General features: G+C 48.8%; 1 protein-coding gene and 1 long non-coding RNA gene across 3 annotated transcripts in view; one reads left to right on the top strand and one right to left on the bottom strand.

Moving 5' to 3' along the window:
- Pdpr (pyruvate dehydrogenase phosphatase regulatory subunit) overlaps positions 1-11,745 on the top strand; it is a 50,781-nt gene extending 39,036 nt beyond the window's left edge. Inside the window, exons 10-18 of one of the 2 annotated variants that reach the window (XM_004842857.4) lie at positions 259-383; positions 2,296-2,451; positions 2,626-2,759; positions 3,126-3,274; positions 3,689-3,801; positions 4,923-5,017; positions 6,405-6,494; positions 8,711-8,893; positions 10,101-11,745. In XM_004842857.4, coding sequence (XP_004842914.2) covers positions 259-383; positions 2,296-2,451; positions 2,626-2,759; positions 3,126-3,274; positions 3,689-3,801; positions 4,923-5,017; positions 6,405-6,494; positions 8,711-8,893; positions 10,101-10,505 — 1,450 coding nt within the window. In that variant the 3' untranslated portion in view covers positions 10,506-11,745. The remainder of the gene's footprint in view (positions 1-258; positions 384-2,295; positions 2,452-2,625; positions 2,760-3,125; positions 3,275-3,688; positions 3,802-4,922; positions 5,018-6,404; positions 6,495-8,710; positions 8,894-10,100) is intronic. The other variant, XM_004842858.4, reaches the window with a different exon arrangement.
- A 331-nt stretch (positions 11,746-12,076) lies between these two features.
- LOC110348769 (uncharacterized) lies at positions 12,077-21,285 on the bottom strand. The gene is made up of 3 exons (XR_002394296.2): positions 21,079-21,285; positions 14,087-14,459; positions 12,077-13,231 (listed from the first exon to the last, which is right to left on the bottom strand). It is a non-coding gene; the product is annotated as an uncharacterized LOC110348769 (long non-coding RNA).
- Positions 21,286-23,344: the final 2,059 nt, after the last annotated feature.

The raw sequence follows: 23,344 nt of genomic DNA, 5'->3' as shown, positions 1-23,344 counted from the left end.
CTTTGGTGCTTTCTATCACTGAGCTCCATGCCCAGCCCTCTGCTGGTTCTTGATTTGTAGAATATTGTTTTTATTTTCTTGTGTATCACACCTGAGGCAAGTTGGAAGAAGGCAAGGAAAGGGGAAGGAGAGCAGAAATGAGTGCTTTGTATTCACACAAGAAGTGCTTTCTTAGCTTGCTAGCAAATGACAGATGGATGAACATTTTTATCTCGTGTATCACATTTGAGGCCCAACATTTGTCCCCCATCCCAACAGGTACCTTGCTGAATGGATAGTACATGGTTATCCTTCAGAAAACGTCTGGGAATTGGACTTGAAACGCTTTGGAGCCCTCCAGAGCAGCCGTACCTTTCTGCGCCACCGGGTCATGGAAGTCATGCGTAAGTGAAGCTTTACCCTAGCTGCACCTAGCTGCAGGCATCTTTCTGGTGGCCTGTTTTATCATTCACAAGGCAGATTTTTCCCCAGTTCTTTAATAATTGCTTTGAGTTGGGCATCTGATTTCAGGCCTGGATGGGGCCTCATGCCCCATGATATTTACAGAACATTGTTAGTATATTGAACCTTGTTTACTTTTGGGAACAGGAAAATACAGTAGGGTTTACAGGTGCTATGCAGAGGCTTCCTGTATATTCCTAGCAATGTCTCCTTTCCAGTTTGCCTTGAAAGGCCCTATGATGCTCCCATGCTCCCCACTCGTGGGTTTTGTTTTCAGTGTTGGGGATCATGTCCAGGGCCTCACATATGCTAGGCAAATGCTCTAACACTGAGCTACATCTCCTGGCCCCCTGTCCCACTTGGATTTTGAGATCACTGTTTTCTTTCCAAGGCAGAGGATTTGCCAAGGTTTTCTCAGATCTTTGGGCTTCTCTGAGTGACTTTTTTCATCAAACTGTCATATGCTAGCAAGCTAAGAAAGCATTTCTCATGTGAATATAAAGCATTCATTCCTGCTTTCCTTCTCCTTGTCCCCTTCCAACTCTGAAGTATTGGCCTCTTCATTTTAACTTGTTCCACTTTGTCTTTATTTTCCAGCAAGCCTTTAGAGACAGCTTTTGTATCAGAAATTAAATTACGTGGGCTCTGACAAGTTATTTCATTTTCCTACACTGAGGAACTATTCTCAGACTTTGCTAAATAATTTATAAATATTTGGGGCATGTTTATGCTCAAGAGTAAGTTTTTACATTGGCTGTGCCCACCAAATGCACTGCTGCTGCCTTAGTAGTGGAATGACATTCACGGTGAGGCCTTTGGATGCCCTTTAACACCTGAACACTTGCTTTGCCTTGTAGCACACAACTTCCATCCATGGGAGATGAAGGACTAGCAGCAATATGTCTAACTGCTAAGGTTAATTTTAGCAAATATCTTAGCTAAGATGTTCAACTATTGTAATTTGAGGTTTCTCCACCAATTGTTACAATAGAACGTGTGCAAATTATAATTGCGTTTGAGCTTCTCCTTGGTGATGTGACACTTTCAATGGCCTTTTTTTTTGTCTCAGAATTTATAAGCATGATAGAATAGGTTTTAGAACCTAAAGTACCATAAGAGGTGATAAGTTGTCACAATACAAGAAATTTAGTGTGGCCTCCCTCTCCTTAATCTCCCAACCTTCCCCACCCCTAGTGTACCTTTGGCTTGGACTGAGGTCAGGTCTTTGGAAGAGACTAGAGATCATATTCTTTCTGGCTCTTTTTACTTATTGCTGTTGCAGATTGGACATTAAGAGAAATGAATTCTGACCCTAGCTTTGTTATGTGAATAATGTCACTGGGACAATACATTGCAACCTCTCAGATTTCAGAGCCACCAAATCAAGGTATGCTATGTACCCTTTCACTTCAGAAATGGGTTAAATATTAAGAGGAAGAAATGTCTGTAATAGGTCTGAGATCCCAACAACACAGGCAAAGATTCAAGTGCCATTTTTTCACACTTCATCATCACCTGTGTCTCACTTAGATATTGCCTTCATCTGTGCTATGGAGTTGAGCAAGGTTTCCCCTTGGCTTCTCTCCTATCATTTCTTTGGAAGTATAATTGTGACTGGAGAGCATGAGTCACTAGCTGGATAGCTTTACACAGGATAATCAGGATAATGCCAGCTCTGCAGCACTGTCCATCTGGAGCATGCCTGTAGTACTGGGTGATACTGACAGATTAGGCCATATCAGCTGCAAATTATGCTCTCTTCAATAGGAGTGACTCCAGGGTCTAGTGGATATTGGGTACTCACCTCCGAGTGTGTGACTCACAGCTTTGACAGACTGTTCTCATCTGTTCTAGCTTTGATATACGACCTGAAGGTTCCCCGTTGGGACTTCCAGACTGGTAGGCAGCTGCGTACTTCTCCGCTGTATGACCGGCTGGATGCACAAGGGGCCAGATGGATGGAGAAACATGGATTTGAGAGGCCAAAGTACTTTGTTCCACCTGACAAGGGTAAGAAGTATCATTTTTGTTCATTTTTTCTTGGTCTGGATATTTGTAAATGTATGTAGCTAGGCTATATTCCTGGAAAAACCACAAAAAGGACTGCTAGGCCACACTAGATGGTAGGAGTCCCCAGTGTACAGTCCCTCCTTTCCTTTGCACTTGTTTTTTTCTGTTCTGTAGACCTCCTCGCGTTGGAGCAGAGCAAGACTTTCTATAAGCCAGACTGGTTTGACATTGTGGAGTCTGAAGTCAAGTGCTGTAAGGAGGCAGTGTGTGTTATCGACATGTCCTCCTTCACAAAGTTTGAGATAACAGTAAGTGTTTGGGAATCCAAATAACAGACTGGAAAACTGCATATTTACTGAATGCCTCCTGTATTTCATCTGTCACTTCAAAACGGATTCTGTAAGAACTGTGGTCTATTCAGTGTTTCATTTGTATACTACATTTTTCTGAATTTTTAGCTCCTTTTGTCTGGTTTTTAGTTTGCATAGAGAGGCCCACTGACCATGAGAATCAGTAGTAGCTTTCGCCAGAGCTTCGTACATTGAGTAAATCTACAGTTATTATAGCATGGGTGCTGGCTCGTGGGATTTCCTCAGAAAGACTCAGACTGTTGGCCCTGCAACCACCCAGGTGCTTTTGTGCTCACTGCCCCTGCTTCATTCCCTCCCCTCCAGTCCACTGGGGACCAGGCTTTAGAAGTTCTGCAGTTCCTCTTCTCCAACGACCTGGACGTGCCCGTGGGCCACATCGTGCACACAGGCATGCTCAACGAGGCTGGGGGCTATGAGAACGATTGCAGCATCGCACGCCTGAGCAAGCGCAGGTGAGGTCACCACCGCCACTGGCCCCGACACGCTGCTCCCCAAAGTATTCTGTAAGCAGAGCAGAGCCCCTTGAGCACTTCTCCAGGAAGTCTGCTTATCCCAGGGACTGAACAGCCAGGTTATTAATTCATGGCCAAAGCATTAGGCCCTACACAGTAATCAGAAAGGACCCGGCAAACCATGTCAGAGCCAGTGGAGAAGTTAGTCACCGTCCTGGAGAGTATGCCTTCCTTCATGTAGTAAGTCTGGATACTTTCTGGGCACTAACAGGAAGCCAGAATTTTGTTTTTCGTTATGTAAGTTAAGAGATCATTCTGCAGTATTCTCAGAGGAGCTTTGAAACTAGATGAGAACTTGCTTCCTGATCCTCTTTCTGCTACCTGGTTTTAACACTCTCGGGGTTTCCCTTTCAGTTTCTTCATGATCTCTCCAACCGACCAACAGGTCCACTGCTGGGCCTGGCTCAGGAAGCACATGCCCGAGGACAGCAGCCTGGTGCTGGAGGATGTCACCTGGAAGTACACAGGTGAGGGCCTTTGGGCCGTGGGTGGGAGGCAGCAGACACAGGTGTGTCAGAAATGTCAGAGTGAGCATCAGAGAGGGGCTTAGGTTGCAGATAGCTGACCTCTAATACGTCCCACTTTATTATCAAAGAAGTGTAACATGAGTGGTTTGGTTTCTATTTATTTTGTTTATTGTTACCTCCCCTACAGCTAGCATGTGGGATTGTGTTTATTGGATGAATGAGTCAAGAATATTAAGAATTTTTATATTACCTGAGTAAGTCTTCAAGATTTCCCTTTACCTTTTGTTTCAAAGAGTACACAGTTTTTGTTTTGTGACAAGAGTCTCACTATGTAGTCCAGGCTGGCCTAGAACTCATAGCAATCCTCCTGCCTCAGCCTTCCGAATGCTAGAATTACAGGCATGTGCCATCATGCCCAATTTGAGTACATAATTTTGAAGGATGAGTTAATCTCCTGCTTCTCTTTCTCAGCAGTCCTGTTTGGGGAGTGCCTCCCTCCTCTTCCACCCTGGTTAAGGGTCAGCCCCTCCCTTCCTCCCTCATGAGCCCACGCTGTACCCTGCCAGTGTTGATGTTTCCAGGCCTCACTCTTGATTTGTCATTAGTAGCAAATGGGATTCACTCCTTGCTACCAAGTTGCCAAACTACAGAATCTTACTGAAAGTTGTGTTCTAGCCTGTGCATAAGTTGCTGTTACAGACATCAGAGATCAAAGCGAGTGAACAGCTGTCCTCTATGTACTGAGTTGGAATTGGGATTTTTTTCCAGCTGTGCTCGGAAGAGAACAAGAATCTAGGTGGGGAGGGCAGATGGGAGGTGTGGCCAGCCCTGAAGGTGTCTAACTGGCCAGAATTTGGGCTCCTGACCCTGTCTCACTGGAGTCGTCTTGTAAACCAGGGTGAGCTCAGTCAGCAGCTGCAGCCAGCAGTCCTGTTAGCAGAGGTCTGTGGGCCAGAATCTGGGGGCTTGGTGTCCATGCTTGGCTTGCCTAAGCAGGACACTCCTGTGGTCCTGCCTGCCACTCAGGCCTGGCCATTGGTGGCGCATCCTGAGCCAACCTTTTCCACTGGGCCAGCAGTTCACCTGGAGAAGCTGGACATCTCTTGTTCTTTTCCATGTAGCCCTCAACCTGATTGGCCCGCGAGCTGTGGATGTGCTGTCTGAACTGTCCTACGCCCCTATGACTCCAGACCACTTCCCGACTCTGTTTTGCAAGGTGGGTGCTGGTAAAGTTTTTTTTTAAAAGGACAGAGTTTTTTGGGGGGGTGGGGAACAGTTATTTCTTTTACAGTGGTGACAGATACATATTCTTACTGTATTTTTAACTCCAACAAAGTGTTCTGACCTTTATTAAGTGAACAAAATGACTGAGTAATTCTTTTACTTTTCACCTTTGAGGCTCTCCGTTGCTTAGGAGGGAATCTTTTTTTTGGTACCGGGGATCGAACTCGGGTCCTTGCGCTTGCGCAGCAGACGATGAAACCATTGAGCTAAATCCCCGGCCCAGTAGGAGGGAATGTTTGAAGTGGGCTTCTGTCTATGGGTTCTGTTGCAGTGGATTAAAATTTCAAGTTAGAAGATTACATCACTGACACTATTCAGAGGAGAAATGGTATAGCTGAATCCCTAAACAACTTACATATTTTCTTTCCTGTTAGTGGCCACTATAGCTGAATGGAACAAATTGTAACAATAAAAGCAATGATGATTGAGTAGCAGCTGATTACCAAGAACCCAGTGGACACGTCTCTGGCTTCTGGAACACTCAACTGCGGGCCAGTTACCAAGGGACTCATAAAGTTCAAACCAGATTTGGGATCCACCTTACCAGTTATTTCTAGTTTCCTCTTTTCTCTGAGGCAGAAAGAAAGCAACAGAAAACCCCACACTGGCTCTGAGCAGACCCCTCCAGGAATTCCTTCGGCCCACTTGCACCTGACATGCGCCCTTCCTGTGGAAGCAGCCTGCCTCTGTGCATTCCCATACTCACTGCTTTCCCTTTACAGGACAGGGACTGAGTCGGTGGCCCTGCTAGGTACCCGAGCTGCTGTAGCAGTTTTGAAAACGAACAGCTAGGTAACAAATGTGTTCAGTGCGCACCAGGCATCATCATTTTTGTTTTTTTGTACCGGGAACCAAACTGAGGGACTTGCACTTGCCAGGCAGACGCTGCACCACTGAGCTACATTCCCAGCCCCAGGCTTCATCTTTTGTATGGCAGGTGCCAAGGATTTGTCTGTAGATTCCTCCAGAGGAGACACCTGGCCAGTCCAAACTTTTAGCAGGACTTGGGAAAGAAAAAGTCCATGCTTACTAAAGACAGGGCTTGGGGCCGGGGATTTAACTCAGTAGTTTTGCCGCCTTCTGGGCATGCGCAAGGACCCGAGTTCGATCCCCGGTACCAAAAAAAAAACAAGAGACAGGGCTACCCTTTCCACTGTCTGCTTAGCTAGCACCGTGGTGTTCGGGGGAAGAGATGTTGGATGAAAAGCTTTCCTTCATGTGCATCTCCTTAGACTAAGCACAGGGTGCAGTGTGAATGAGATGTTCCTGTCACAGGCGTGAGTGCCCATTTGCACTCACTGCTGTCTCTGTCTCTGCAGGAGATGAGCGTGGGCTACGCAAACGGGATCCGGGTGATGAGCATGACCCACACCGGAGAGCCAGGTTTCATGCTGTACATCCCCATCGAGGTGAGGGTGCTCAGGGTCTGGGATGGGTCAGTCTTCCCAGGGCTCCTGCACACAGGCAGCTTCAGAGAGCTAGACTTGGCTGGGCTTTGGGAATCGAGGTAGGTTGTATGCAAGAGGACACTCTACTACTGAGCTACGTCTCCACTCCTTTTTGAGACAGGGTCTCACTGAATTATATAGGCTGGTCTGGAACTTTTTTTTTTTCTGGTACCGGGGATCAAACTCGGTACCTTGGGCTTGTGAGGCAGGCACCAGAACCACTGAGCTAAATCCCCGGCCCTGGTCTGGAACTTGTGATCCTCCTGCCTCAGCCTCCCAAGTAGCTGGAATTGCAGGTGTACACTATGCCTGGCTGTCCTTCCCTTTTAGCCTTTTCCATAGCACTTATCACTGTAGTAAAACACAATTTATTTTGTTCATTAGGTCACTTTATACTGTTAACTTTTATGTCCCCATCATCTGTCTAGAGAAGTGTTTGGAGGGCGGGGATTTACTTTTTATTATGAAAATGTTTCATACATTTCAGACTGGTTTTTGTATTTTTATGTACTTAAATTGAAATTGATTACTTCTTTTTGGAGATAATGGAGTTTTTCTACTCACGGTTATACAATGTTTCCACTTTTTCTTCCAATGCTTTTATAGTTTTTGTTGTTGTTCATAGTTTTGGGTTTTAAAAAGTATTTAAAATGTTTGATCCTTTTTCAGTGTCTCTTTGTGTATTTTATGCAGTATGAACCAAACTGTTTCCCCCCTACATGGTTACCTGATTACAGATCCTGCCTTTATTAATACTAAATCCTACAGGTACTTGGGTTTATTTCTGCACTGTTCTTTTCTATTTGTGTATCTGTTCATGATCCAGAACCATTCTGTTGTTTTGTGGCAATGGGGATTGAACCCAAGGCTTCGCACTAAGCTACAACCCTAGTCCTTTTTTTGATCTTTGCTAAGTTGCCCAGGCTGGACTTGAAGTTTCAGTCCTCCTACATTACTGTCCTAGAGTGCTGGGCCCTGTGCCACCGCCACCATGCCTGGCTCAGAACCACACTATTTTTAAGTCTTTTTGATATTTTTTAGTGCTTATCCTTCATTATATTGGAAAATTCTGGAAAAGAAGTTACTGTTTCCTTGCTTCGTTCGTGAACTTTTTTTAAAATGGAGGAAACAGTTGGATGTGATGGTGTGTCCCTGTCAGCCACAAAGGAGGCTAAAGCAGGAATATCAAGGTCAGCCTGGGCAGCTTAGCGGTACTGTCTCAAAGCACACACGCACAATACCATTTACATTTTTTGGATTGTGTTACTTTGTGTGTGTATGTGTTACTGGGGATTGAACCCAAGGCCTTCACACTGAACTCTATCCTCACCACCCCCTTTTTTTGAGACAGGGTCTGATTTAAGTTGCCCAGGCTGGGCTTGAACCTGGGATCCTCCTGCCCCACCCTCCCACAGTACTGGGATTATAAATGTTCACTGCCATGCTCAGCTGAGAATTGAGTCTTATGATGTACTGGATGTAGTCAAATGTGCGATGTCTTGTCTTGGATTTTTCAAGTTCTTTGGTGACTTTCAGAAGTATTTTGAAATCTTCATTAAAGCTTATTCAGTTAATATTTTGCTGCTGCGAATAGGGATGGGTGTCTTTGTTCCAATATTCTGAGTGGTGACGTTAGTCTATTTCCTTATGCAATTGTATTGTTTATAGTCTTTATTTTTAGATGATTCTCTGGGATCATAAGCAAACAGTAATCGTGTTTCTTCTTCCCAAGCTGTGGCTTAGTATGTGTGAAAGGTCAGGTGAGGTGTGTGTGCGTCCGTATATAAGGTTATGTATGAGTTTGGGTTTTGCAGCTTGGGCCAGTGCATGAGGTACTAGCACAGGTTTGGAACTGGAGCAAGAGAACAAAGCTTGGGTGGAGACTGGAGGTCACCTGAGTGGTTTCTTGAAGAAATTGGTCATTTACCAAACAGCGAGTGCTTCTGAGCTGCGTGGTAACTGCTGTGTGAAATCCCCTTAGGGAAGCGAAGGGTAGGGATTCTGCTTTGGTGGAGCCTGGCACCCAGGTCGGGGGACCCCAGCTCATTACTGCTGGCTCCAGGCCACAGCTCCTCAAGGATGAGATGTCCTGGAGTTTTGCCCACGTAGCAGCATGAGCACCGACACTTCTAGTCCTGCTGTTTGCTGGCCCCTGACCTCTCCTCTCCTCCCTCCAGTACGCTCTGCATGTGTACAACGAAGTGATGAATGTTGGGCAGAAGTATGGGATCCGGAATGCCGGGTATTATGCCCTTCGCAGCCTCCGAATTGAGAAGTTTTTTGCCTTCTGGGGCCAGGATTTAAACACACTCACCACCCCGCTGGAATGTGGACGAGAGTCTCGGGTGAAGCTGGAGAAGGTACCATGTTCATCCAGTCACTCCTGAGGGTGGCGATCAGCACTGGGACAGGAGAGGGGAGGTGCAGGGTGTGTGAAGAGTGCCATTCTGTGACGACGGACACCAGCCAAGGCTCCTATCAGCAGCTTGGTCTGAAAGGATCAACGCTGGGCAGGAAGGTCTCTCGAGTTGATTTTGGTGATTTAGTACATGCCACATGGGTTTGTATAAATTAGTTATCTTACAATCAGCTGCTTAAATTTTTTTTTTTTTAAATGACTTTTTGAAATGCCTGGTTGCAGAGCATGTTCTGTGGAACATTCTGTCCACTCTGGGGTGCTGCAGTGCCGTGTGTTCTTCCCCTCCCACTGTTACCGACCTGGTGCTGTGGTCCAGCACCTGCTGTTCACACAGCACAGCCTCTAGCCAGTTCTCATCGGTACTGTACCTGTAGTACTTTCTGTGATACTACAGTAAAACCTCATTTTGGAAAATAGGAAAAAAAGCTATCAAATGGCCTATTTTTTTCTACCTATCCAGGTAATCAGTGTTCATTTACTCGTCTCTTGTACACAGGCATATATAAATATGTATTTTCTGATAGGGACGTGCATGGGCTTTTGGCTGGGATAACACACAAACATTATCTTCAGCTGGGTACGGTGGTGCACACCTATGGTCCCAGTTTCTTGGAAGGCTGAGGCAGGAGAATCACTTATGCCGAGGGATTTGAGGTCAGCCAGGGCAACCCAGTGAGACTCCATCTCAAAAAAAAAAAAAATAGAGAAATTCTAAAACAATTCTAGCAAGTATTTTTGTGTGATTTCTCTTTCTAAATATTGTTCTATGTGGTGTTGTGGTTGAAATCTGTTTATAAAATAGAAAAAGCCAGATGGTGGTGCACACCTGTAACTCCAGCACTCTGGGAAGCTGAGACTAGAGAATTGCAAGTTTAAGACCACCCTGGGCAACTGAGCAAGACCCTGTCTCAAAAGAAAAAATATAAAAATGGCTAGGGAAAGCTCAGTACAAAGGCCCTTGGCTTAATCCCCAATACTGCAAGAAAAGGAAAATCTATACTTCTGTTTTCACAAACAGCGTTGATGGAGTTTTCTTATTGTGAATGCAGCTTGCACATGGGGGTAAAAAGCCATTTCACAGACGCCAGCCAGCAGGACTGTGGGGCAGGTGCAGTGTCGCCACTGTCTCAGCATCTCCTCTCTCCTAGGGCATGGACTTCATGGGCCAGGATGCCCTGCTGCAGCAGAAGCAGAACGGGGTATACAGGCGCTTCACCCTGTTCATCCTGGAAGACCACGACACGGACCTGGACCTCTGGCCGTGGTGGGGGGAGCCTATTTACCGGAACGGCCAGTACGTTGGCCAGACCACCAGCAGTGCCTACAGCTACACTCTGGAGCGCCATGTGTGCCTGGGCTTCGTGCACAACTTTTCCGAGGACACTGGGGAGGAGCAGGTGGTCACAGCAGATTTTGTCAACCGGGGAGAATACGAGATCGACATCGCGGGCTGCCGATTCCAGGCCAAGGCCAAACTCTACCCTGTTGCCTCCCTCTTTACACACAAGCGCCGAAAGGATGATGTGGAGCTAAGTGACTTGCATGGGAAGTAACACCGGGGCAGTGTCGCCTTCTTCCATCGTCTCAGCTGAGGAGTATCCCTTTCCCTGACCTGCTTCCTCTTCACTGAACCTTTGCCTCAAATTTCTTATCTCCTTGATATAAGTTTGAACTTGACCTGCTTTTCAAATTTTGCAACCTTTGCCTTCCCATCCATCCCCTGCTTAGAGTCCCACGGTGGCAGGAAGTGTACCTGACAGGACAGAGGCAAGCTTCCCTGTGGAATGGCGTTGAGGTCAAATTCTGTGTCTCTAAGGAAGGCCTGCAGTGTTGTCCAGGCCTCAGGGAAGGGTCCATCTCACTGGTCTCCGGTTCCTCAGAGAAGCCTGTGAGATGCAGCCCGGGCATAGCTTGTGCCTTTAGCCAGGCAGATCATTGTCGCATCCCATCGCACTGTGGGTTGGCACCTGATACCTCTACCAAGAGGATGATCATCTACCTCACTGACAAGAGGCGGTACCCAGCCGCATCTGGTCCACGGGAGAGACGAGTGGGTAACTTGGTACTGCCCTCATCTGCCCTCTGGAGCCAGTTCTTACACCTTCAGGCCAGGGCAGCCTGCCTGAAATTTTCTTCATCTCTTGCTCATCTCTCTAATGAGGTGATTTTTTTTGTTTCCTAGCTGAATAAGCAAGTATGCCGTGTCGCTTTTCCCAGCACAAGGGTCTAACTACAAACAGTATGTCACTACCAATGTGTGTTTCCTGCTGTGAAAACAGTGCTGCTTCCCTTTCGGTTCAGAGGTCAGTCCTGTCGATTTTCCTCCTCACATGACTCAGCCTCCCCTGTGTACTGTGTACTCGGCTCAGGAGCTCAGCATATAGAGCTGCTCCTTTAGAGCAGGAAGGGGACAGTCAGGCTGGCCAGAGTGAGTAACGAAGAAACCTTGTTCACACTGAGTTCACAACAAAACCTGGAACTTCACGCCCCTGGCATGGAAGAAACAAAGCCACAGAATGAGTGCAGTGGGTGTGAGTGGTGTGCGGCTTTCCTCTTTTCATCTCGGCTTGCTTCCTCTTCTAGTCATCCCCATGTGCCCTCAGACTGAGCTATCCAGCCCCAGCACTTCATTTTCCCATGTATGTAAACTGCCCTAATCTGTTGGGGTTTTTTATTAGTGTAAAAAAACCTACTAGAAATGTTAGTTCAGCAGTAGTCTTTGTTGTCTTGGTATCTTGGAAGCATTCGTTTTGTTAAACCTGTAGATACATTAAAGATCGTTTCATGAGAGCAGCTTAACATCCTCGGGTGTCTGCCTTAACCTTAACTGCTGTGGAATCTGTTACCCACTTGGCAGATTGGCTTCTCCTGGACATCTTGCTGTTTCCCCAGCCAGCCCCCCCCGCCTCCTGCATGGTGACGTTGCCTCCACGTGTGTGTGTGTAAGCGTATGATTAGAACTGTTTGGGCCCATTTCATTTGCTGAGAGCTGCTGCTTCTAGGCAACCAGGAGGGTGCTGAGCAGGGCAGTGGCAGGGGGTGCTACCCAGGGCAGAGGGACAGCCCTCGGCCACCTACAGGCAGGGAGCTGGCTGAGTCAGTTGGAAACAAGGTATTCACGCGCTTTCACATGTTTGCACCACTCCATATCTTTATATCCCGAAGAAATCCTTGATTTATGCACAGATAGTACAACTGTGGCAATAAATTTGAGCTTTAACTTACATAGAAGTGTCACCACCTAAGTTCCAAATTGAAAAAGTAAATGCAACCTCAATATGTAAGTGTCACCAAAGTATATTCAAAATAGACTTTAAGGCTGTATCATTTTTGCACTTGTTAATCTCTAGCAAATTACTGTTCTGTTAATTAGCTGTGCTGAGCAGGAGGGACATCTGATGTATTGAAAATCATGTGGCGACTTTGTTGTACTGTAGAGCTAGAAATCCTTTCCTCCAGAGGCTGTCATTCTTCCCCTTTGAGCCAGTGGTGGTTGTCTTGCTGTAAAGGGACGGAGGAGGGGCAAGCGCTCAGGACTGTGCTTTAAAAACCTCTTAAGTAGGGTCTTTCTCTTACTCTTCTATGCCATCACTTGTGCCTGGAATACAGAGGTTTACCTTTGGCACTGCACATGCACCCACTGGTCTCCTCCCTTGGAAGTACAGTACTTTCCCAGCTTTCAGTCTCATGCACACACAGGTGGCATCATTTGACTTTTCTGTATCTGGTCCTGATGGGAGCACTGTGAACAGAGACTCCTCCCTGCCTTGGTGGTCAGGATCAGAAGCAGTGGAAGCCCGACAGCTGAAGGTAGGCATTATGGCACCCTGGGCTGCTGCAAAGAAGCGCTGGATCTAGAAGACAGCTGAGATACTGGCGGGTATAAGGAAGGACAAGCACAACCCCCTCACACGTGTCACTCCATCTGTCGGGCAGTGGGGCCACAAAAGCTCGTCTGGTGTGACAACATACCAGTGTGAGTCAAGGAATTCTGGCCTTTAGGTGGTTGGGTATTATCTGGAATTATCTGTTGGGGAGGCACTGCACATTCTGTTGTCAGCATTTACTTAAATAATCTTTTTCAACCTAGAAACAGTATGTTGCCCTTTAACCAACAAAGACTCAGAGGTGCAAGTTTTCTGTCTTCTTCCTTTATGTTCCTCCCCCAGGTGCTATTTTGTAGCGTGCCATGGTCCTTTGACTTGAGCTTGCGTAGGCAAGATTGCCCTCCACATACTTCCACGGAGGTGACCACAGCTCTAATTCCGCACTTTAAGAGCTAAAAAGGGAAAATAACTTACTGCTTAGCTCACCTATTTGGTATCCTTTAACCTTCTGTAATAGCACTATTTACAGTGCTTCTTGGGGGGGGGGGTGTCCTTATACCCCCAAATGGATCATTTAACCCAGAGACTAAGTCCCAGTTTCACTCTGACCCTGAGAGCTGCCATCAGGCTGTATGCTCTCCCTGGGGCGTCACTCCTGGACACACAAGAATCTTACCTGCTCATTTTCTTTCCTAGGCTGTTTCCAAGAAAGAAACTAAAACATGAGAAATAAATTCCCAGCTCTCAGTCCACTGCCCTGCTTTTGCAGGTACCTGAAATGTTAGCGCCCTCCTTCTCCCACCACCTGGGTGGCAGTGGTAAGCAGCATGGAGCAAGTGGCAGGTGCCTCCTAGAAAAGATGCCCACAGCCTTGAAGGCTGGCTGTTTAGCCTGTCACTTAAACAGACACATGTGCTGGCATCGGAATGTGTCTTCATCCTTGAGGAACCCAGGCCAGAAGGGAACCTCAGTGCCCTCCAGTTGCAGCAAGTCCTGGGAGACCCTGTCCCGGCAGAGCACTTGCATTGGGCAGCTTTTGGGGCTGAGCTATAGCTTCATGTCTGGTGCTTTGATGCTTCCTGCCCAGGGTCCTAATACCTAGGACAGAGCTGAGAGCCACTGGGCAACGCTGCAGAGTAAGGTGCTGCCACTTTAGTTTTCCTTCTGCACCCACCCGAAAGTGCTGCTGTAAACAGCAGGAGCACTGTATGAACACAACATAGGCAGATTTCTCTTAGGGGACAGAGTCATCCTGGATGCTGCAAGAGGAACGGTAACCCCGTAGCACATGCCTGGGCTCCACTCACCTGTACATGAAGAAAGCGTGAGCGAGCCAGGGTCTGTCGGGCAGCAGCGTCCTGCACCACTGCTTCTGGCCTCCACTTCAAGGTGCTGAGTTGTGAGCCCTCTCATTCAGGTCACCACAGGGCTCACTGCCGAGGTCCTCATTACCATTCCACTGTTTGTCACAAGAACCGAGTATGTTTTACATCTCTGCCTTCTCTGTCCCCTGAACAGCAGGGTGGTTTCTTGCATGATTCTTGACTTCTTCGAGCAGAGCACATCTGTTAGACAATTTATGCATTTCTTCATGGGCCATTTTTCTCATAATAGTCAAATGCCCCTGTTTTTAATCCTTTGCAAACACCTTGTTTTTCTGTTCATAAAGGACAGAAACTACTAGGGGAGAGAAGGATAGTTTTAGTATCTATTCAAAAAAATCTAAGCCAGGATTTCCATTGCACACCAAAACCTGCAGCTTGGAGAGCAGTTCTAGTGCCCTACACTCCATGACCACAGTGCTGGATGAGGCAGAAGGAAGGGAAGCACTTTCCAGTCAGTGAGTTCCCAGCCCCCACAGCCTGTCCTCTCTGAGCAGATGGCTGCGGGGAAAGGTCTGCTGCTTGTTTTCTAGTTCAAGCTCCACTCCCTGCTCAACTCTTGGATGTACAAACCCACCACTGTAAGGGCTGTAAAGTCTGGTAACTCATTTGCAGCATGTGATTCTGTTGAGCCCCTTTCTGTTCCATGAGAGGTGACAGGTTATCCTGAAGACAGGTGACATCCTCAAGGGCCTGGATGACTTTGGACACATGGGGTGACCGAGCCTTTCTGCCCTCTATGAATACAATATGAACACTGCACTGTATGTGTGGCTGGCTGGCTTTCAATGGGATTTTCTGTTCATTGAACACAAATAAACATTGTACTTTCCCTTGTCATCTCACCTGTGGAATGTCCATCTGCAATAACTCGGTATAGTGTATTTGCCCATCACAAAGGATAAATATCATACATAAACCCATTTGTACCTGTGATACCAAAGTATAAGAAAGAATTTGGAAACTGGTAAGGAGGATGCAGCCTGACTCCAACTCTGCATCGCTGGCTTGGCTGGGGTGAGCGTACCTCCCTTCCCACAGCTACTGTTGCTGTCACTGCACCTGACATCTCATCCCTCGCTGAGTCACAGTAAGGACCTGGCACTAGGCACACAGCCCATGCACCAGTGTGGAAGATACATGTGCATTCTTGCCACACAAAGAGAAAGAGAAGCAGCCAGTACCTTTTCCATCCTGTTTCCATGCACAGGTTTAGTCACAGGGTTTTATCCTATTTTTTGCATTGCTGTATATAAAGATCCCAGAGGACCTAATCTCATGGATTTGCTTGCTCACACTGCACACTTATACTACAAGGGCCCACACACAGAGGTCAGGAAGCCCACTGCTCCTTGGATGCTACTGCACTTCAGCCCCTGATGCACAACATAACATGGCTTGAACCCCTGGCATGATGTGGCTAAAACCTTAATGGACAAGCAAATGCCCCAACACTGGTTCCTGCCCAACAAAGCATGAGAGTCCTCGCCGCCTATCCACATACAGAGCTCTGGCACTGCAACTACAGCAGTGAAGTGGCTGTTGGTGGATCCTGGCCCTGGCCTGCAGGTCAGCAGATGCCATGAAGCAGCTGCCGTGAGGCCCAGATGCACAGGGCCAGTGGCGAACATTTCCAGTAAGCATCTGTGAGGTCAAAACAGCAGCACACACACCACAAGAAACGGGACACAAAGACCCAAGGAGAATGAGGAAAGAAGAAATCTACCATCTAGAAAGAGAAGGCATTCTGAAGATTTCACTTGAAAGAAAAAGAGGAAAAACACTGGTTATTTTTGGGGGTCCCAGAGACAGGCTACCACTTGGCAGCATGGAGCCCCTATCTGTTCCCTTGTATCAACCTGAAGGAGGCTCAACAGTTTGGCCTCATGTATGTGAGGAAGGACAGCACATGCCCATCACCGTGAACTACCCTATGTTAGACAAAGTTATTAACATATTAATATTTATTTATTTAAAATGGCCTCCATGAACGCCTAGTTAACATAGTTAATATGGTCAAATGTAAACTGAAATGGGGTATTCCAGGCTTACAACTTAACCTTTAATTTATAGTGAGGTGGCAGCTGGTTGTGCTGGCACACACCTGTAATCCCAGCGCTCAGGCAGCTAAGGCAGGAGGATCACTGCAAATTCAAGGCCACCCTGGGCAACATAATGAGACCCTCTCTGGAAAAAAAAAGTGGGGGGAGGGGGTGGCTATATCTACTCATTCTCCACTTAAGAGCCCAAATTTGTCTCCTTTAAAAACAACCAAACTGGCCGGGGATTTAGCTCAGTGGTTCCACTACCTGCCTCGAAAGCCCAAGGTCCTGAGTTCGATCCCCGGTACCAAAAAAAAAAAAAAAAAGATTAAAAACAAAAAAACAACCAACCAACCACATCCAGAGCCCCTTACAATGGCTTACTCCAACTTCAACATTTTCCACTGCCAGCATTCCATGCCTGACAACAAATGCTACTAAATTACTGAGTGATTCAATTCGCATCTGGTAAACGGCACTCACAGATGAGCCAGGCGTGGTGGTGCACACCTATAATCCCAGCACACAGGAGGCTGAGGCAGGAGGATCGCTGAGAGTTCGAGGCCAGCCTGGGCTACATAGTGAGTTCAGGGCCAGCCTGAACTACAAAGGGAGACCTTACCTCAACCCCCACCCCCCCAAAAAAGGATGCACTCACAGAGCCACAGCCCTGCTCAACACCTCCGCTGTGGGCCTGCACCCCTGAGGGCCATGGGTACCTTCCCAGGCTGCTGGTGGGGACCTCCACAGCTTGGTCACATACAGCACATAAGATCTTAATGAACCCACCTCCAGGAGCCCAGGTATGGCCCTACACTGAGGACATCTTCCTCCCAGGAGATTCATTTGATACACAAATTAAGGATGTTTAGGTCCAGGGTTTCTTAGTATGTACTTTTAAATCCTGTTAACAATGTATTCCTTTCTCATTTACATTTTCTAATGCCTCCTGGATTTAGATCAAGCATGATGGCCATTGAGTGCTGTACCTATTAAAGCAACATGATTGAGTCTTGCAAAGTGGCACACAACTGTAATCCTGTAATCCCAATATTCTGAGAGGCTGATGCAGGACGCTCGATACCTGTCTAAAAGTTCAAACTTTTAAAAAGAGGTAGGGATACAGCTCAGTGCAAAGGCCTGGCTCCAATTCCCAGTACTGGGACACCTGTACCCAAAACCCATCAGATGGAGCTGCACGTGTCTGCCAACTGCTGCTCTGAGTGCTCCAGTCTGCAACAAGTGCCTGAACCTCCCAGGAGACACCACTGTTTCAACCAACTATGACAAATGCCAAGGCCTAGGCACCTCAAATGGATCCCTGCTTGAAAAGGACACTGAAGTGCCCCGTCCCAGGTGATGCTGCCCTGGCCCCAAAGTTTGCAGCTAGAAATGCCAGCATCTCAGTCAGACATCACCTACCTGAAGATCGCAACATGGACATGATTTCACCCCTTACTCTAAACCACACACTCCAGTGACAAAAGCAATTTCTGCTTTTCTTTCAGACCTCACTGCTCTCTAGTGCAGAGCAGCCACCTCCACTGCTCCCACAGGTGACCAGCACAGCCCGACACAGCCACTCCCTCGCCCCCCAGCCTGCTCTCGCTGGCCCCCAGAGGCCCCCATTTCTGGAAGTCAGCTGTCACCAGGATGCCCCCTTTCTCACCTCCTCTACCCGGTCACTCATCAAGCCTGGCGCGGCCACACCCTAAGTCCCACAGGTCATCTACTTCACTCCACCTCCTGCCAAACCTGAGGACTGAGGCCACCGCATCCCTCCCAGACTCGGGCAGTGGCTTCCGGGCAGGACGCCCGACCTCCTCCTCCTCGCACTTTTCCCCCACAGCCTGGTCTCCACACAGGGGCCGAGCAGGTCTTCTGCCTCGGGAGCCTTATTTCACAGCCCTGCTTCTGGCCCCGCCACAACTCTCGACCGAGTGAGAGCTCCTCACAGAGACAAGCTCCTTCCCAGCCTGCTTCTCATCCAGGCCTTGGCTCATCTGTGCCCGCCCCGCGGCTCCTCGCACTCAGACTCCCTCAGACTCGCAGCTTCACCGTCCCTCCTCCCAGGACAGCACACACTGTCCCTCCGATCATCGCCACAGCTCCTGCCACCCTCCTGCAGACACAGATAATGTCCTCGCTCACAGCCTACTGGACATCTACGTGACATCAGCGTGGCCGAGTGGCTCCTCTGTGATGGCCCATGCCGCCTGCCCTCGTCCCCATGCACAACTCTCCACACGGCGAGCACAGCCGCCCGGGAAGCCCGGGCTGGGGTGCAGTTAGGTGTGAAAGCCTCTCGGCCGGAGGACTCCGGGCAAGTTTCTGCAGCACTATGTCAGGCTTCCCACTGCTCTACAGGCTCGGAACCTCTACCTCATGGGCTGCGGCAAACACTAAACCCGACAAGGCAGGAAGGACAGGCCCCTGGCCTGCAGCAGCACCCAGGCATAGTGGTTATTTTCCCACCACGATGGACTCTGAGCCGGGCAGCAGCTACAGCTTGTCCCCAGTTTCCCAGCATTCGCCACGGGTACCCAGGAAACATGCTGATGACTGAGAACAGACAACAGAGGGGATGCGACACCCAAATGCCTCCACACATGTTTGTAAAAACTATTTTTATAGGGTAGTTACAATGTCCCCCACACTGCCTAAATCAGTGATGAACTTTTTAGAGATTTCAATGATACAAACAGCCTGCTGCAGCATGCGTATGGTAGGTTCAGCACCACTGGCCTAAATATTCAACGAATCTAACCCTATGAAGTAGATTTCACCTCTTCTAAGCTTGAAGAAACCAAAGCACAGGTACAAGTAATGATTTCCCCAGGGTCTTGTAATGCTGGTGAGTGGCAACTTCACAATTCAAAGCCTGCAAACCTGGCCCTAGAACCTGTCATTTTTCACTGTTGTCTGCTGACTACCAAACAAGGTGAGCAAAGTCATAACAGCTGTGAGGACAGAAACATCAAGCTTTTCCCCTAGCAGGAAAAAGAACATTGCAAAGGCAGAAGCAGCAGCACAAAAAGATGAATTTCAAGATATAATATGCCAGCAAGCATGGTGGCACACACCTGTAGTTCCAGCACTCAGGAGGCTGAGGCGCCGAAGAGTTCGAGGCCAGCCTAGGCTACATTGTAAGTTAAAGACCAGCCCAAACGACATAGTTTTTGAGACCCTGTCTCAAAAGAAACACCCCCAAAAAACAAATACATAAAAAAGATGGAATAGCCTATGTTAAAAATCCAAGGTGAGCTAGGTGCAGCGGCACAAGCCTGTAATTCCAGCTACTAGGAAGGCCAAGGCAGGAGGACTTCTCCTGCTCAGCTCCCGGGGGAGATTGGGCTGTGGGAGAGAAGTGCAGGTGGGAGGTCGGAGCCCTGCCACTGTGAGCTGCAGGCCAGCCTGGGCTACATAATAAGAATCTTGTCTCAAGAAAACAAAACAAACAAAACTACTGCTTTTGTAGGCCTCAAGTATAGCTCAGTGGTCAGGGAGGGGAAACAGGTCTTGGGTTTGATCCCCAAACCACCCCAAAAGAAGAGAAATAATTTCTACTCAATAACCTTAAAACAGGGCTTCACTGGAACGTGGTGGTGCACTCCTGTAATCCCAGCACTCAGGAGGCTGAGGCAGGAGGATTGCCAAGAGTTCGAGGGTATAGTGTGGGCTACATAGTGAGTTCAAGACCAGCCTCAACTACAGGGAGACTCTGTCTTAAACAACAACAACAACAAACAAACAAAATAAAAGAATGGCTTTGGGGCCGGGGATTTAGCTCAATGGTTTGGCTGCCTGCTGTGCAAGTGCAAGGACCCCAGTTCAATCCCCGGTACAAAAAAACCCCACAAAAACGGCTTGTTCTGCCCAGATCTGCCCATACTGACAGCAAAGTGACACCTGTAACGTCCTAAGTCATTGCTCCAGTTGCAGTATTAGGGATAGGTGGGCAGCTGATCACAGGGAAGACCATAAGGGAAAGGTGGAGCCACACCACACTCCCCACGTGTGCTTCAGCAGTAACACCTGAGACACCAGCGTCTGATCCTGTTGGCCCAGGGTACTGTAGGCCCAGGGTGCTGTATTTTTCAGAAATTGCACCAGGAAGCAGAGCATGGTGGTGCACACCTGTAAGCCCACCACTGGGGAGGCCGAGGCAGGAAGACTGCATGTTCAAGCCCCACCTAGGCTAAATAACGATAACACGTCTCAAAAAGATGGGCTGAGAATGTAGCCCAGTGGCAGAGGGTCCCTGGATTCGACCCCCAGTACTAGGAAAATCAATCGACCAATGACCAAGTGATCAAGTAAGTTTAAGAAATTAGTACACAGATCTACCATGGAAAATTAGTACCATCCCTACCTTTCGGCTCCCACCATTCTTATTGTGTTTTCCTGCATGTGCGAAATGGGCTTGAAAACTGCTGACCCGAACCCAAGTAGCAAGCACAACAGTCCCAAAGTGTCACACATTAAGAAAGCCCACTCCCCCGGCCCAGGCCTTGCTGGTGGCTTCTTCCGCTGGACACTGCCGCGGTCTAAGAGTCCGCAGAGCGCGGTGCACCGCACGTTCCCAGGCGGGAAAACAACTCCCCCTGCAGGGTCTGAGGGCCCGGGAGCCGGCCAGCAGCGAGGTTTCCGGGGCACAGCCGGTGGGCAGGCGCGGGTCCCCGAGGCCTGATAGCTCGCGGGACCGAGTCCTAGCTCCAGGACGCCCCTGCCCGAGAGGAGGCGGCGGAACCGACACGGTCAAGGGACACCGGGGACCCCGAGGACAGAGGGGAGCGCAAGGCGGGGACGGCCAAGATCCGGGACGCCGAAGCCGCGCGGACACGGAGGCCACACGGCCCGCAGCTCGCTCCTTACCTCCCCGGGCGCGGGCTCCGCGCTGAGACACCTTGGCGAGAGCGACGCACACTCCGCGCTCAGAGGCGCCCTGGCGGGAGCGAGGCACACACCACCGTCGCCGGGGGTCGTGCCGGACCGGAAAAGGGTTCACAGGACATGAGAAGGAGGAGCAAGAAGGAAAGAAAAGTTCCCGAGCACGGCGACCTTCCGCGCTTTACGGCCGGCAAGGGTACGGCGAGTGCGCAAGCGACCTGACGTACGCGAGGCTCCGCCCCCTCTACGTAAGCTTGTTTGGGGCTCGCGAGGCCCCGCCCCCGGGCGACGCCTCACCTTCAGCCTGAGTCTGACTGAGGCGGCTTAAAACTGTGGGCTTCCCACACAGGTGTAGGAGCTGAGTAGTCGCCCCACGGCAGCGAGGCGTCCTCGCGTCTTCGCCTGACCTTACTCCTTGTTCCTTCCTAGTCATTCACTGGAGGCTCAGAGAAGTGCCCTCGCAAAGTACTGGCTGCCTTTCTCACGGATATAGGCCCAGTCCTCTGACGACACACGCAGCTGTATTCTCTGGACCTCAGTGGTGCCTGGCCCATCTCCAGGGTGTGGTTGAGCCGGGGATTTAGCTCAGTGGTTCTTCTGCCTGCCTCACAAGCTCAAGGACCCGAGTTTGATCCCCAGTACCAAAAAAAAAAAAAGGGGGGGGGGTGGCTATGTTTTTTAGCATCTATTTAAAAAATCTATGCCAGGATTTCCATTGCACACCAAGACCTGCAGCTTGGAGAGCAGTTCTAGTCCCCTACACCCCATGACCACAGTGCTGGATGAGGCAGAAGGAAGGGAAGCGCATTCCAGTCGGTGGGTTCCCAGCCCCCACAGCCTGTCCTCCCTCAGAGCAAATGGCTGCGGGGTAGAAAGGTCTGCTGCTTGTTTTCTAGTTCAAGCTCCACTCCCTGCTCGACTCTTGGATGTACAAACCCACCACTGTAAGGGCTGTAAAGTCTGGTAACTCATTATTTGCAGCGTGTGGTTCTGTTGAGCCCCTTTCTGTTCCATGAGAGGTGACAGGTCATCCTGAAGACAGGTGACATCCTCAAGGGCCCGGGTGACTTTGGACACATGGGGTGACTGAGCCTTTCTGCCCTCTATGAATACAATATGTCTGGGGATTTAGCTCAGTGGTTCTGCCGCCTACCTCGCAATTGTAAGGACCTGAGTTCGATCCCCGGTACCAAAAAAACAAAACAAAACAAAACAATATGAACACTGAACTGTATGTGTGGCTGGATGGCTTTCAATGGGATTTTCTGTTCATGTTACTAGGAATGGACATGAATAAGCCGATATTTTAATTTTTCTTATCATCTCTACTTTTGAAATGTCTTTCATCTTCATTAACTTAGTATGGTGTATGTATTTGCCTTCAAAGGTTAAAGCCATTTACTTGTGATACTAAGAATTAAACACCAAGAAGACTCCAGCTTTTTTCTTTTTTTTGAGACAAGCTCTCACTAAATTGCCCAAGGTGGCCTTGAACTTGGCATCGTCCTGCCTCTGCCTCTCAGGTACCTAGAATTATAGGCATGCACCACCATGCACAGCTCATCCTATTTAATCTTCATGACAACCTTAGGAGATAAGCTTGTAGCAGATGACACAGATGCGGACACAGCATGGCTCTCCAAGGTCACACAGCTGTGGGGACAGCTGCACATGGAGATCTCAAATCTGCTTCATGCCAAGGCTGCACAGCGGAACCCATGATCTTTGTGTAGCAAAGGGAAGAGAAGTGGCCAGGAGGGCAGCTGTGGCTGGGGCGACCCAGTGACTGATAAGTGGAAGGAGCAGAGAGCGGAACAGGAAAGAGTCCAAGGAGCCTGGCGGACTGCATGTTATCTCAGTTCCTCCTTCCCTCCTGCTGTGTGACTTGCAGTGCATAAAAGAGGTGGAGATATCTCCTGTCCCACTGATGGTAGTGGCTTCTGCCAACCTTTTTCCTTAGGTGGGCAGAAGCCAGAGAGGGCAAATGTGGAGCTGGACCCTAGGAGGCGCTGTGCATCGTCATGGGCTTGAAACCACTATCTAGGAGCCGTGGAGCAGACAGGGTGGGAGATTCAGGGAGCTGACCTGATCCCAGCCCTGGGAGCCAGGCTGAAGCAGGGCTGTACAGCCACCCACAGGCCCACAAGTGTGACACCACACACAGGTTGTCAAGCCCTGGCTCTGGGGCTGGTTTGTATGCAAGCTTTTTCAGAGCTCTGACTATATAGGGACTATGAAATCACGTCCTTCA

Source organism: Heterocephalus glaber, unplaced genomic scaffold (assembly GCF_053883595.1).
Source record: "Heterocephalus glaber isolate CG9 unplaced genomic scaffold, H.glaber_assembly_v1.0 deba00000071, whole genome shotgun sequence".
Classification (NCBI taxonomy): Eukaryota; Metazoa; Chordata; class Mammalia; order Rodentia; family Bathyergidae; genus Heterocephalus; species Heterocephalus glaber.
This window is presented reverse-complemented; position numbering and strand designations above follow the sequence as displayed.